Source organism: Mytilus californianus, unplaced genomic scaffold (genome assembly GCF_021869535.1).
Source record: "Mytilus californianus isolate M0D057914Y unplaced genomic scaffold, xbMytCali1.0.p SCAF_22, whole genome shotgun sequence".
Taxonomy (NCBI): domain Eukaryota; kingdom Metazoa; phylum Mollusca; class Bivalvia; order Mytilida; family Mytilidae; genus Mytilus; species Mytilus californianus.
Window position 1 is genome coordinate 1,222,445 of NW_026262671.1, and position 16,856 is coordinate 1,239,300.

The following is a 16,856-nucleotide window of genomic DNA, read 5'->3' on the forward strand; positions in this document are numbered from 1 at the left end:
GATATATAACAGGATGTAAGAACATATTAATTCAAAAAGGACAAAATTATAATAATACAGTGGAGATAGGAGACGTTATGTCAATAACCATTCAGATACAAAGATTGGATTTTCCATGAAAAAATCAAAGGTCTTGTATACTCCAAACTAAATGGTTACGAAAAACTCATGTATGTGTTATGTTATGATAGTCACTGACGATATATTGCTATTTGCCACGCCTCTCACTTAAAAATTCGCAATGAAATGTATACACTTTCGCGAGGAGGTCACCACCATTACCTTATTTTCCAAAATTAATCAAATTTATCCTACAAAAAGTTTACAAATGTATGTTCCTTTTCTTATTATTTAGTAAAGTTGTATAATTTTTAATACGTATTTCTCATTGTGCATGTGTTGTTTATAACCTCTTTTCTTCTGTCATCAGCAGCACTCGTTCACCTGACTTCATAAATGCATCATTGTAACATCACATTTTGAAACGAAACGATTTTACTCCGCCAAAGTAAGAGGCATTTTTTAGGGCTAACTTTTAAAAGAAGTGTTGACATTTTTTAAAAAGCAAACTGGTAATTCATAATGGGTGTAAAATTGTTTTCGATTGCAATATAAAAACAACAATATTGTATTGACTTGACATTTTAACGATATAATGATTCATGACGAAACGTAGAAATTTGATAATTAAACAATATAAACATAATACAATAATCTTAACATCTACATAAACATTTTTTTCCTGTAATTTTTTTTTAGTGTTTATCATGAGGATTTGTTTGAAATTCCCGCCTTTTTACCAAAGATATCTGGTATGAATCATATGATTGTAATTATAATGGCCCATTAATTTCTTTAATTACTAATTATTTGGTCATGAAAATGTATTAGAATAATGTTAGTGGTCAACAGGTGTGACATTTGTTAATAAGACATTTGACACGCAAGGACAAACATATCAACAATTAAAAGTAAAACTGCACGTTTGTATTGTGTTTATTGTTAGTTGTTTTTCTGTTTTGTAACGATCTGATGAGTTAGCCCTAATCAACTTATTTTCATAGTTTGTTCATATGTTGTGCTGTTTTACCACTGTCCCAGGTTAGGGGAGGGAAGGGCGTCCGGAAACATGTTCAATCCCGCCACATTCTATATCTGTCTGTTTTAAGTTAGGAGTCTGTAGTACACTTGTTGTCGTTGGTTAATGTCTGTCATTTTTGTTTTTGTAAATTGTTTTGTAATAATCTCAGGTGCTCCGAAAGGGTAAACAGATCCTGCTCCGCATGTGGCACCCGTCGTGTTGCTCATGTTAGTTCAAACTCAGTGATAAGTCAATTCGATAGGTCACATTAGGGGAAAAGGGAACGAGATTGAAGAAACGACAATTAGAACATATATGTTGTCATCTTTGAAACGGATATTCCATAACGTTCAACCAATTCGTGATGGCGTCCATAAAATTAAGAAGGAAACTTTCAACTTCACCACTTGGAACTCTTGGCTTAATAGCCTCTTTGTGAGCAGCAACCCTCTACCAGTTCCTTATGAAGTCAGCCACATATGAATAAAAGAATAAGTGGGCAAGAAGAAGAGCACAGTTTGTTCCCATGGAAATTCCGCGTGTTTGTTGAAAAAAAAATACGTCCTCCAAACGTAACAAATATGTCGTCAATCAAGAAATAAAGTATCTTGATAATGTCAATTTTAGAGAACTTTTTGTTTGAATCAGAGTAATTTTTTACAAAGTAAGATTTACCCCTCCCGAAGACAAGAAATTTAATATTAAAGTATTTTGATAGGATAATTACGATATGTTTATATGCTTTAAAGCACACATGTTTTTAATGCTCATATATCTGTCTGTTTTCATTTAAAAAAATTTTGAAATAATTACATACTTTTCGTGGTCTGTTTTTGGAGACTTACAAAAATTTGATTTGGGCAATGCTCGTATCTTTGTCTGTCGGTCTGTACACATATCTTTGTGGGGCTGACATTGAAGCTTTTAATCCATGAATGTTGAACTATATTTCTTCTGTCTGTTGACACCCATTTAATGTAGGATGTATTCAGTCCAGGTTTAGGAATTTTTTTCAGATGTTCTGACTCCTTGTGTTTTTTCCAACGATACAGGGTTTTTAGGTTACTTTGTTTCTTAACTAATGCTCTTCTGATTTATGTTATCAATTTTAAATTCCAGATTTTTCTAATTGTACCTGACAACATCCATAATATATGATTTTTTTTAATTTTTTTTTTTAACAAAATGAGCTTATAAACTTCAGTTCTGTCGAAGAGATGCTGCTTTTTTAACATGAAATATCCAGTGTGTATTTACTTGCTTAAGATCGATCAAGTAAAACTTTGACTTTGTTAATAGTCCAGATGTGATATTCCGTGAGGTTTTTTACTTTTTTTGACAATTTATTTTAATCAGAATCATGATCTCTGCTATTTTTCAATAAGACTACATAATGGATATGCAGACTGATGGTCTTGTCCTATTTATTTCTGCAACAAAGAGCAGATGATTCCGTTGTGAATCTTTTTGGTAAACAGTAAAGCACTTTCTGAAAATTTTGTCACAATACGCACAGAAATGAAATGCAGTCCTTTCCACGCAGGATTAGTTTGAATTGATTCGCACATGTCTCCTCACATGATCATTTCTCTTGAAAAATGAGACCACAAATCTTTTTTTTTTTTTTTTTTTTTTTTTCTTTGGTTTTGGGCATTAGTTGGAACAGTTAAATATTCACTGTCATCAAAATTCTCGTTTTGTGGTTTTATAATATGCATTTTAAAAGAACAATTAAACTTTCGCATTGGGCCTTGTAACCCGAATAATTCAGTCGTTATATTCCACTGCTCTACGATGGCTACATTAACGCCTGAATGACTTGTCAATAAAAATTCGTCAAATAATCATTCGGAATTAGCTCGGGATTTGCCTATCGCGATAACATTGAGCTATTAGCTGATTGGCTCTCTCTCACAGAGAGCACCAATCGAAATCCTAGATTCGAGACGCGTTTTTATTGTATAAAGAATTCAGGCCCTCGCGAGTGGGAGAGTCGATCACGGGGAGTCACTGAATTATTCGGGTTAAGGGCCTTGAGAAAGTTTTGCGAGAAAATATCCTTAGCGAAAATATCTAAATTTAAAAACAAGAGAAAAATTTATGATATACCTTATTCTATTTCGGCCAATCATAGTGTTGACGTTATGGCATCAGTTGTTATTCTTGTAGCTCCTTTGATAGTTGTGGAGTAGTTCTGTTGATTATATTGATCCAGTGCTGATCTTATTGTCGGGATTCATTCGTATGATGATGAATGTCAGAATGAGAACTAACTGTTTTGATATAATCAGTCTGTATTTGTCATGTTAAATTTCCTTTTGAAATCATTTTCTGATAATTTGTTCAGGAGAACATATACAATTCTTAGTTTTAACGTTGGGTTATTTATTTTTTCGAGTTAATTTTTTTGCAATTATTCTTTTTTTTTAATTATCCAATTCCTTAAGGTGAAACGTCATACCTCGCCCAGCCATGAACTTGAAAGCATATTCTTCGCTAGAGTATCAAGGCTTTCTTGATTGAACAAAAAAACACCATGTCTTAATTTTTATTGAAACCGTCATCGATAAAATATAAAATGATGACATCCAGACAATTGGTCTAAATGTTAACTCAAGTATCCTACTGTCGACACAGTACGTTCTTCTTATCATTAGGTATCGACACTCATTTATCGTTTTAAAGTTGTTCATTGCCTTCTTTCTTGGGTACAATCTGAACGATATAAGGCTTCTGTATGGCTTAGGTTTGTGAAATGCCCGTTTGTATCTGCTTGCTTTTGTCTCCTTATTCTCAAATATTGGCGCTTTGTTTAGAAGCAGTCGTTTGTTTTCAACGTCCATGAGCACATTTGTCATGTTTTTCTTTAATCGATCTATAACGAGGCATTTGATTTTCCTATGGGTTTTATTTCATTTAAGAGCATACGATACAGTGAAAATCTTTCGTTGATTTTTTTTAAGAATTTGAAACAAAGTCCATATGCACTATCGAAATTTTTTTGCAAAAAAACAATATCTTTATGACCTACTTGTAAATGTTTATATTCATTTTAAATTTGCATGTTTCGTGTAAAAAGAATATTTCATCTTTCAATTCTTAAAAATAGACAAAAACATCAAGACTGAATGTGATGAAATGTTTGTAAAATCATAAATTTATGGTAATAAAAAGCCTTAGACAATTTCTGTGCTATTAAAAATGCATACAGAAATATTTTTTTTACCGTTGATTTTATTCTTTCAATTTCGAAATAACATTTTTAAAGTAATACATAGTAGATTGCAAAAGAAATCATTAAGGGCTCGTGTGCTCATTGTGTAGCTTCAAATGAATAGTAAACCTAGTTTTTTTTTAAACTAATGCTAGTGATCAAATTTCCTTTTTATTGCGCAAAATTACGTCGTCGCAGTCTATTCATGACGTACATCAAAAAGATATACGAATTACTATCATACACGAATTAACGAACTAGTGGTAGAAAAATAGACAGTTTTCTTTTGCTCCGTATTCAATGGTTCTTATACACCCTTGGCATTCAAATATTCAGCGTTGGTCTCTGGTGGAGAGTTGTCTCATTGGCAATCATACCACATCTTCTTACCTCTATATTTGAGCGTTTCCGATAACTGTACATAAAGAGAGAAAGACACGTCTGACGCATGGTATTTATAAAGTGGGTTTTCTTTTTCATTTGATGTTTGTGTAAAACCTAAGAAGTGATGTCATTATTGTATGTTTTTTTTTAATTCAAATCACCTCCCTTAATTTATTTTCCGATCCATCAAGTTTTTTTTGCAAAAATATTTTTATCATGCACACTATTATTTTCATCATTGTTACAACCATCAAAAGATATAACGATAAAATTTACAGTTAACAAATTACAGCGTAAATTCATTTTAAAGAGTTTATTGGCCTGGAAATAAACATGTTCGGTATCATTTATCTGTAATCACTCTTGACGCTTGATGACACAGTATTACGTAGATCAATATTTCCCCTACTGATTGATTAAATTCGGTTATTTCTTAATGATTCGGATGGATACTTCAAAACGATCCGCTGCTATATGAACATATTTTGAAATTACCTATCAGATTTTGGAAAACTTCTTGTTTTACTTTTTGACGAAATCCGGAATCCAGGTAAGTAAAACTATCTTAATACATATTAATGATTAAACAGATTTTCATATTTTGTTATTGATGTTTGTGATAAGTTTTATGCTATTTCATTTGGAACACAAAATTACAGCTCGGAAATTTGATGAAAAAAAATAAGAAACGACAGAAAATGATAAATGAAACTGAATATTACGAAATCAAAAAAAACAATAAGCACAACTTTTGTTTTTTTTTTTAACATTGCATGGTTTATATGACACATGTCATTTGCATTGCAAGAATAGTATCTTTTTATAGTGTTCCACGACTCTGTGTATTGTTTGTTTCATGTTTTGGCATGCATCTGTCAGTGAATGTCTTAAGTCATATCTTCATTTGTTATTATTTTTTTTTATTTTGATAATTTGAAATTGATGGCAATCATTGATAGTTTCTTTTATTCAGAAATTACAGATCTTTGAAATTTTCTGATGTTATTAAATACTCATTTAGATTGAAAGCTTAATATGTTTATATATATATATATATTCTATATGCATCTGTCCATTTGTTTAAACTCAACCCTCTTTCTTTATTTCTATTTTCCCTCACGTCACTGGGTTCCTTCGGCACTGAGTATAACCCATATATTTTTATCCTTTTTGATGATATACACGTATATATACGTAGCTCATAACGTAACAGCGTATTCACGCATCCCTGGGTTTTAAATGTTTCGGTTAGGGCGTTCCTGTCAGTTCAAGGTAAATCCAGAAAACATTTTAATTGCACGAAATCTGTATTGTAATTATTTCGTTTACTAGCACTGTGTATATATCGCTGCTGGTGAACTGTTAGTTCCCGGTGGTATCAATAACTAAGGATTCAGTTATCTGGGACTAACATGATTTTTAACATATACCTATCTTAAATAAAAAAAGATATATCATATGACACCTTACGTACAACTTATTCGTTGTGTATATTGTGTCCTTATTACTTTGTTTTCTTGTTTTTTAATGTTCAATTTTTTATCGTTAGACTCATGATGCATTATTCAATTCCCACTAACTTCCAATAATTTTGTATTTTCAATACACATACGATCCCATTTCAAAATGAGTATTAACAAAATAGTACATTAAAGATAATTTTCAGAATCCTTGTAATACGATACATAATTTTTCGTCTCGTTTGATCAATCAGGTATTTAATTTCTAAATCAATTTTGTTGTTTAGTTTTATTTTTGTTTGTTCTTTACCTGTATCATGTTATCATATAGTGATGTCTGTGTCCATACTTGAGCAATAGAACATGAAGAATAAATGTAGTAATCTGTTATTTAAACTTACTTAGTAAGATGCAAAAATATGGAACAGTCACGCAATGTGCACAATATTGATGATATTTTCTCTTTTATATGTTATCATCTTGATTTTGATGTTTAAATACTGTAAAAATTTAACATTATTGATTCGTTATAATGTACCTGTTAGTATTATGTACAGTAAATAAAACCAGTTTCCTAAGGTAAAATATGTATAAATTCAATACGTAACTGAAATTGAAAATGATAACATTAATTTTTCGCCCAGATGCATAGGTGTTGGTATGTTTTATTAATTATACCCTTTTTATTATAACGTTCTTCTGTGTTGACAAGAATTATCATTTATTTGGTCATCACAATAATTAACTGTTTACAAAACATTAATTTTTCGACATATTAAAGATTTTCTACCCGAAGAATAGATTACCTTAGCTGTATTTAGGAAAACCTTTTGGAATTTTTTATCTCCAATGCTCCAACTTCGTACTTTATTTGGCCTTTTTAACTTTTTTATTCAAGCACCACTGATGAATCTTTTGTAGACGAAACGCGCGTCTGTTAACAAAATTGTAATCCTGGTATCTATGTTGAGGTTTACTGACATACATCATGTACATCTCAATTTGTAAAATTCGCATTGGCCATGGCTGTTTTGACATCTTGAAGTTCATAAACGCATGTTTACAATATAATACAGAAAAACTTGATTTCCTCTTGATTTATTCAATATCAGAACCCATTTTAACCGTGTGAGCAGCTGGAGTGAAACTACAAAAACATTAGAAAGTTAGGGAATATCCGCTGTTTTCAGGGATAGCAGTAAAACAAAAGTAAGGTGTACAATAAGAGATGATGTATGTTGGGATTTTAATGTGTAGTTAGACATCCAATAGCAGGATACATTAATGAATTCAAAAGAGACTTCTGCAGATCAGTAATCAATACCAAAACCTGTAAGTCTTCAAAAAGGAGTATGCTGACATAGAAAGATACATTTAAAACACTTGATAGGTTAACTCTTTTGGAAACGAAAATGGTTGCGACGGATTCCTTATTGGGCAAGAATAAAATATATTCTATTATCATTGTACGGATTAAAATGTGCAACTGAATTCTGATAACAGTATAAGTATGCGTCATTTTCTGTAATTCCATGAATCAATCGTATATCTTTGGCTATTTACATAATCATCATTTAGACACACTTAGCTGTACACAGTAATTTCTTAAATTATGGTATATTTTTATCTAATATTCATTGATCTAAGTGCTCCTTATATCTTTTATTTATTTATTTATTGACAATCATTTCAAAACTTGCTATATGAAAGGTTTGCTTCTTTTAACACCATCTCCATATGGGAATATTAATGAAGTCGCGAGTAAGTGTGCAAGATTAAATTAACCATAAAAGTGTGGATCTCGTTAACATGCCTCAAAACGGTAGTATTAGAAATTCGTTCTCTAATTTTTTTCACTATTTTCACATTTCCCAACCGATTGTGAAAAAATTGTTCTCCTCACTAGTAAAATAACTGTTCTGGGCAAATGATTGGTCGAAATTTAATTATAACGTCAAATTTTCTTTGTTTCTTCTAAATTTTCTATTGTGACGTCATGAAAAAAGACGACCATGTCTGATGACGTCACATATAAAGAACACAACATTTTGCAAATCTTTGAAAAAGGAAGGATACAAATCCTTAAAGAAACAGATTCCACCACTATAACTCGTCTATTACGATATTTCTCCACTCTCAACAGTTAGATTTTAATTATTTAAAAAGCTCGGCAAGCCTCACGCTTTAAATATTAAAATATAACTGTCTTGAGTAGAGAAGTATCGTAATAAACTTGTTGCAGTGGTGGAATCTATATGTAATGGATATATAATAATCATATAGACTCACGTAATGCAACGTGGATCTCCCGGGTGGTAAGTCAGATATTTCGGCTTATAGAAACTGATAATATGCTACAAATTGTCAGAAAATGCGCCTTGAAGTGGCAGTCTAAGGGTTTCTGAAAGAATTTTTGCATTGATTTATTAACAACGATCAAAGTGCAGAGATATTACCATATCTCTATGTCCGGGTTTGATGTTTTCTATTGTATCAGTATGCAAAAACAATTTTGTGTACTTTATGTCTCAAAAACTGCTTTTAGCGTTGGATAATATTTCTATTCATTTTTTGTTTATTATGAAAACCGTTTGAAGAGTGTTTTTATCTTTTTGAGTACATTCCATCAACTTTCTGATTCCACCCCGTGGTTGAAACAAATCTAAGGAAAAATATTCCACGTACGAGACAATTCACCGTTTCGTAATATAATGCATTCTGGATAATATTTTCAAAAGCGTACACCAAAACGCCGTGATTGGCTAACAACGTCCCAAACAATTGAAAATGGCATGACGTTGTGTTCATTGTGGAATACGAATAATGATATAACCCATAGCCCTTTAGATTCTGAAACGGTGAATTTTTAAGTTTTGTAACCAATAACACACAGACTTTATTCACATAGAAAATACAAATACATTTTAAATGTGATTTTCAAATAGTGCTCAATATGAATATAAGGAGAGTCAACGAATTTCAATGTAAAGAACCCAACTATGATTTTTATGTATTTTGAATAATTGTTAAAATTCGAAAGGTCTTGATTGTGTATATTTTAAAATCATCTCCAGAATCATCTCCAAATAGTAAAACAATTCTCTAATTGTTAAGTATCATTTGAACTTATTAATATAATCATTTTACCTAATGTATAGTTATATGATTTAGTTTTGATAAAACAATTTTCTGTTCACAGCTGAAAGCCAGTCACCCCTATGGTGTCAAAAAAGATCATGTGCCAGGCTACCATTGTTATTGTTTTCTACTGTTCTCTCTACATATTCTTCTTCAAGAAACCAGTTTACCAACGACATAGAAATGCATTGAATACATTAACATCATTTAGAGGGAAAGTACAGGACCAAAATAAAGATGACAAACAAGTAATTCCAAAGACAAAACCTCTTTTAACTATGTTCACAACATGGGTTTCTGACAAAATGAAGAATATTTGCCGAAATAATACTGTTCAAAATTGGAATCTGTTACATAAAAATGTAATAAGAATTTTATTTACTAATGAGACTGATTTGACTTTAAGAGTGAAGTCTATGGGTTGGAAGGTTCTTCCAGTTCCTAAAGTTGCAAGCACAACTAACGTGCCGGTGTTAAAAGATATGTTTTACTCAAGTTTCAAGGCTGAGGATTCTACATTTTATGCCTATGCTAACGGTGATAATCTGTTCACAGATGACCTCATAAAAACATTGAAAACTATTTTGAAATCAAGCCTAAGTAAATCTGACGATTTGTTGCTTATCGGTAGACGTACAGACGTGCGGAATGTTACAAAGGAAGAAGCAAGAAATCACATGTCCCTGAAATCTGCAGCTTATTATAGAGGTTCTTTACATTCACACTATGCAATCGACTTTTTAATAATAAAAAAATCATTTCCACTTTTAGACCTACCTGACCTTGTTATAGGGAGACCTTATGTAGATTCATTTATTGTTTCGGAGGCAGTTAATCGCGTACCGGGTCACGTGATTGATATAACCCTGACCTCATTGGCTGTACATCAGGTCACGTTACTTGGGAAAAAAGGGATCGACGAAGGTTCAACGCATCCTGATAAAAATTACAATTATGATCTATTGAAATCTAGAAATCCAAATTACTCCAGAGGAAATACAAATTGTGCTCATTTTTATACATACCATATTTTGTTCGATAAAGAAATAGCAATAGCAATTAAAAGAAGGAGGCAGTATTCAGACAAGAGATGTTTCAAATTAAAAAGTTAAATTCCGAAAGAATGTGATAATCAACGCAAAATCATCGCTAACAATAAATATTTAAGGCGAATATTTTCTGTTATCCAGTTATTTCACACATGTATAAGGATCATTTGAATATATTTCGAAACCAATGTTTATGTGACAAAATACTTATTCCAGATCATTCCATAAATGATGCAGTGCAAAGGAACAATAAATAGAATTTATATATTCGAAAGATATCAGACGACATATCATCTTCACATGTTTACAAACTATAAACATGTAAATATTAAAACGTAAATAAGCATTTTCATTTTATATACAGCACTGGGTCGATACCTCTGCTGCTGAACTATCAGTACCCGAGAATATTATTAGCTCAGTAGATAGTACTTCAGTACTGACATGATTTATAACAAACTTTTCTTAAATTGTCCGTTTATATATATATATTTGTTTTTATTTTAAAAGAAACTAAGGTTTCAACTTCCTCAGGCAAAGTTGTCCTTAGATGGATTTGGCTATTTGTATATGTCCTTTTTTATCATATACTCTTCAACTGTTTTGGTTCTAATACATCCCTGGCTTTCAAATATTCGACTTTGAGCGTTCCTGATGAAGGTAAATCCAGAAAATTGCTCAGGACGCATGAAACTTACACTAGTAGCAAGATTTAGGAATGAAACGGTCATTTTGGTCTGATCAAGTCTTAATCGACTGAATTTACCGCAAGTGAAAAACGATAAGATTTTTTCAGACTTTCAGACGTTGTTCCGATCGATAGTGTTCAGTCTGTTATGTCATGTCAAGATAAACAAGACAGATGGTTCTAGCTAGTGTACGATTAGTACTTGATCAGACCACGTTCAGACCAAATCAGATCAAAGGTGAAAAATGCTGTTTAGATTTTGTAAGATCGTGTTCAGTCGTGTTAAGATTTTAGATATTCTGATGCAAAACGGGTGACACTTTCTCTGAGTTTATCAGGGTTGCTCCCCCTTTATGAATAAAATCGGCTAAGCTTGGAAAATGTTCTTTGTGGTCTTTAAATGGGATATTGTTAGTCTATTCCATTAAATAACGTATACAAATTTATATTTTATAATGACTGTTTTTTTTTTTTCGATAGATTTTTTAACATCAAATTAGATGTATAAGGAAAGAATAATTGGTGTAATCGGAAAAACGTGCATGTCATAAAAACCTTGCAATCGTGTTTCTTGCTTTCTACTAATCTTGTATTTATTCATTCAGTCTGTGAAGATATAATGATTAGTAATATATCTCAAAACTGTTCGGAAACACATTTTCGTCTTTGCGATTTGATATGAACTTTAAAAAGGGGCGTGATTTCTATTAAACCATTGATATATATTAATTTTAAATATTTGTCATCATGGTAAATCATCGTTTTAGGAATTGTTTGCATGTGTACTAATTCCAAACAGTATTATCAGACCACCTCGCCCTACCTATAAATAATGTCAAATAATTGTTCTTAGCCAACTATTTGTCAAGGAAAATATATTCATAGTATCGGATTTACTTTTGTTTTAAAATTTGACAGATGTTGTCGAAACGAATAGTTACACATTATCTTCACAATAATAAATAAACATGGCTCAAAGTGCAACACTATGGTTGTTCTATCCATGGAGGTAAAATGGAATCTATAATACTTCAATGTTTTTTTCATACGTAAGGACAAACTGTTTAAAATTGGATATTATTTTTTTTTCAAATAAATGCAACAAAAGTACAGGCATATTTGTAAAACTTATTCAACAGTTTATACTTACCATTAGGTACCTATAAAGTCCGAATTGCATACTTCTCTGACTTTGTTTTACCATTTATTAATTTGAGGTAGAACTAATAAAAGAGTTAATTATATTATAGAAAAATAGAAAATGGCATAAGTCAAAAACGATTGATAAAAAGAAAGTGTACATAATTATAAATCTAGTGTACGGTTTATATTTCTGTTTCGTAGCAGATTTGTCTTTCAGTTTTACTCTTTTGTTTTTAAAACATTGAGACGCTTAGCTTAGTTACATTGGATTTTTCGGAATATATCAAAGAGCTATGAAATAACGTAACAAACTGACGTGTACTAAATATATAGCAGGATTAAAATTTTGTGCGCCGGACGCGTCCAATGAAATATTACTGTACTTTTGATGAAAATTAGACTAACTCACTAGCAATGATATATAGAGGAAAAAATAAAGGCGTTTATTCCGCTTTCTTTACCATACAAGAGGGCTTTCTCAGGAGCCGTGGATTAAATATCAACTGCATATTTTCCAAACGTTCATGTAAATTGATGGCGTCATGTGTTAAAACAGTTAAAACGTTTAAACCCGCTGCATTTGTTTGCACCTGTCCTAAGTCAGGAATCTGATGTTCAGTAGTTGTCGTTTGTTGATGTGGTTCATAAGTGTTTCTCGTTTCACGTTTTTTATATAGATTAGGCCGTTGGTTTTCCCGTTTGAATGGTTTTACACTAGTAATTTTGTAGGCCCTTTATAGCTTACTGTTCGGTGTGAGCCAAGGCTCCGTGTTGAAGACCGTACTGTGACCTATAATGGTTTACTTTTATAAATTTTGACTTGGATGGAGAGTGGCACTCATACCACATCTTCTTATATCTATTTGTCAATCAAATCGGTATATATATATATATATCATTTAATATGGATGACCTAAATTCCTACGTCTATCGGTTCAAGTAGGCTCACCGGAGCCAAATGACATATACCGATTTGCTTGTTCGATAACTCTTTCATATCAAACAAAACGCTGCGGACAGATTATTGAAGATCGAAATATAAAGTGAAAAATGCACATTTTTCGTCATTTTATCGCTATTACTATTACACTATAAATATTAAAATATTTTTTTTTTCACAAATATTCAATTTGTTACATATCTCTGGAAGAATAAATACTTCATATTTTTGAAATTCTGCCCAATTTCGTGTACTTTGCCTTACGCACGGTCGGTCCTATCTTACGCTTTTTTTTTTGTGCGTTTAAATGATAATTATTATTAAAAGTATTTTTACCTTACGGTATTTCAGAGACATTTAAGGTTCTTTAGAGAGCGAGCAACTCTCGCTGGACGAGACATCGGATTTACGACATCTCCATTTCGACCGGACGTGGCTTCGTTTAATTCATCCGCACAGCAAAATGGCCTTTTCAGCTGGTTTACTGTCTGGAGAATTCAAAAGATGACAATATTTCTATACTCAAGTCAACCCTTTGGGTTTGAATAAAAGGAGATAAGGGTTTATATTGATGAGACAACAACCCAACGACACAGTCAAGACATTTTGGAATCAACATGCCGTCTTTAATATAGGGAGATGCCTATACAGAATATCAAGCTAAAAACCGCCCCATGTCTAAATAAAATAAGGAGCTAATTTAATATTATTACCAATGTTTTTTCAACTGATCAGGCGGGGCTTACGTTTTAATTTGCATAAGGACAGTCTATTTGAAGATGTATGTGATAAGGATGATTGCCGTTATAATTATTATTACTGATTTTTAATCAGTGTCACCAAACGGATAAACAAAAGAACTGAGCTTATGATATGGGACGAATAAAATAGATTAAAATTGATAGAATTTATATGTGCTATAGCTTAGTATTTTAAAGGTTCGGCTATTGTATTATTCTTTTTAAAACCTTTAGTCTACTTGTGAGTTAAATATTAATCGAGATTTTTAAAAATTATATATGAAAAATAAAATATTTACACCCAATTATTATTTCCTTAAATATGATCATAATATACAGCTTTCAAAAAAACAAATTTTCGATTTAGGCGTGTATGTTTTACCGCTTCTTAGATTTTCGATTTAAGCACATCTGCTATAGAGTTCGGGTATATCATTCTGTATTACGAATCATGGCCGAGCATAAGAAGATACTTTTCTCTCAGTCAAAAGAAATGGGTTTACAACATGTCAAAGTTTTTCGAGTCGCAGATTCATCAACCGACGGCCACTCCGGTAAAAGTCTTTACAAAAAGAACTGCAGAAGCTACCTTTGTTAGTGAGGCTACCATACGGAAATTTTCCCTGCCCCGTCCCCCAAAAAATGCATTCGGATTAAAAGGAGACGAAAAAGTATATCAACACGTTATAAAATAACGCAACATGCATATTTTGCAACTGCCGTCGTCATAGTCATACTTTCATATCCACAATTTCCAAAATGTGAAATATTTAACATGTTTTTTAACTCCGTTTTACAAGAAAATCAACGGCGTTGTCTCACTTTTTACTTTGCGAATACACATATACATATTTTAACCGGATCAATGACCATAACTGGACACTTCATTGATGAGTTTATCCCAAAACACCTGTCTATAGATGGACTGGTCTATGATAAGGGAACCGGTTAAACTCCGCCCAGTCAAGGGAAATTAATCAAGTAATATCTATCGTTGAAGATATCCCAACAGGCACAAACATATTTTGTGTAGATGAAAAGTTTCACCAACCCTTTTTTTTTATCTCGCTCAGTGGAATTCAAAGAAGGTACATGTAATAAAAATCAGTACAAGAAAATTGCTTCACTATAATAGTAACTGTAGAATAGATGATGATGGTGGATGGTTGCTTAACGTCCAGTGGCAAATTAAATGCATGCATGCTCCGGACGACAACATGTAAATGTTATATGAATATTAACCCTGCTTTGTTCAAAACCGACACGCTGAGTCAGATTTTTAACGCGCTAGTTCACAAGGTTATAGTCCGTAGTAAGACATGTCGCCAAACCGGGCCTACCGGTCTTTGTTTTTACTCCTAAATGACGCTTGCTTAGTGGAGGAACAGCAAATACAAATTTTGATGTCTTTGGTTTGACCAGGTCGGAGTTCCAACCTATGACCTCCCGCACTAGAGTCATACACACTACCACGAGATCTCCGAGGCGGTCGGAAGAATAGAATATCATACCCAAAAAAACTAAAGTGCAATAAACAATACAACTTCATAGAGTTCTTACTGTTACTAAAGCCAGCAAAAAGTATCTAATCTATTGATATCATTAGAAACTTCACTTAATTATCGTTGACCGACTTCAGAGTAGATTCCATGCATCAACGCTCTCTGCACATTAGGAGCTCTTGCAGCAATTCTTTGAGGGATCCGTTTGTGGCCAGCTGTTGCAAGGCTAATTTTCTCTACTTATCCAATATACCCTCATTTTCCAGTGGCATTCCAAGTTTCACGTCCAACCTCACAGTCGACCTTCTTTTTCTGCTATTGCAGAACCAACCTATTGTATTTATAATTAATGTGTTCTTGTCATGAACATACATGAAATATTTGTCACAGGATGTAAAGCAAACAACAATCAAATAACTTCATAAGTTATTCCATTGTAAACAGTATGCACGAAGACAAGATCTTGTACAATGCTTTTATATAATAGTTCCATGTGTATCATTCGATAATTATGGAAAGTTAAACGGTCTTTTTCAGTTAATTCTTTGCAAACAACTACATGACTGAACACTAATATCTAAATTTTTTTTTCTAATTTTTTTTTATGGTTCTTAGATCTACTGTTTTATTACGGTCTATCATATATGATTATGTCAGTCAATTATAGGACTAAGACTTGTAAGAATAAATTTTTAAGGGGTGATTGCTTAATAAGGACGTGTAGAGAGAATGACGGATGACTAAAAAAATGTTTATTTTCATGTAATACATTGTATTTAATTTAAGAATGATGGTCAATCTTACCAAAATATCTCACCTATATATGTTTTGGGCAAGCTACTCAAACCTACATTATTTGATTCTAAATATATTACATTTAAGCCTTTTCAATACGATTTTATTCATTGACGTGTACAGGCACAGTTTTGAATTAAAAAAAAACAGACAAACAGTTCATATTTATTAGTCAATCGGACTTGGCAGAGAACACTTATTATTTTGCATTTGCATTCACGTGGTGTAGGGAAAGAACATAATTGAAACCAAAATGAACATGTATCTGAATATTCTGAAGGACCATATGCATATATGTCTGTTTGATTAGAAGTTGTGTAACAAGCTGTTTAAATAATTAATTGTTAGAGAAGATTTACTTACTGTTTCGTATGGTCTGGTCTATATAAGATTTCAAGATCGTCCTGAACATGCATGAAATATTTTCCACTGGACGTTCAGCAAATATCAATAAATAAAATTACCCACATGATATTTTTGGCTTATTCTATGTGAGAAATGCATGCATGAAACCTTTTTACGAATATTACCGAAAATAGCAATTGGATATATTGCATTCACGACAACTATATTATATTGAAACGTCATTCATTTTGTTTAGTCCGATTCACCAATAATAATGAAAAATAATGATTTGATGAAAGTGAAACATTTTTTAATCATTATGATATATATGAGACTGCAATCCAACAATACAAGCTAAACCAGTGTTTATTGTCTTA

General features: G+C 32.0%; 1 protein-coding gene across 1 annotated transcript; it reads left to right on the plus strand.

Annotated features, from left to right (window-relative positions):
• The first annotated feature begins 5,031 nt into the window (after positions 1-5,031).
• On the plus strand, positions 5,032-10,813 carry LOC127732071 (uncharacterized). The gene is made up of 2 exons (XM_052241126.1): positions 5,032-5,229; positions 9,339-10,813. Exon 2 carries the CDS (start codon positions 9,358-9,360, stop codon positions 10,387-10,389), a length of 1,032 nt encoding a protein of 343 aa, XP_052097086.1. The 5' UTR covers positions 5,032-5,229; positions 9,339-9,357; the 3' UTR covers positions 10,390-10,813.
• The last annotated feature ends 6,043 nt before the right edge of the window (positions 10,814-16,856 follow it).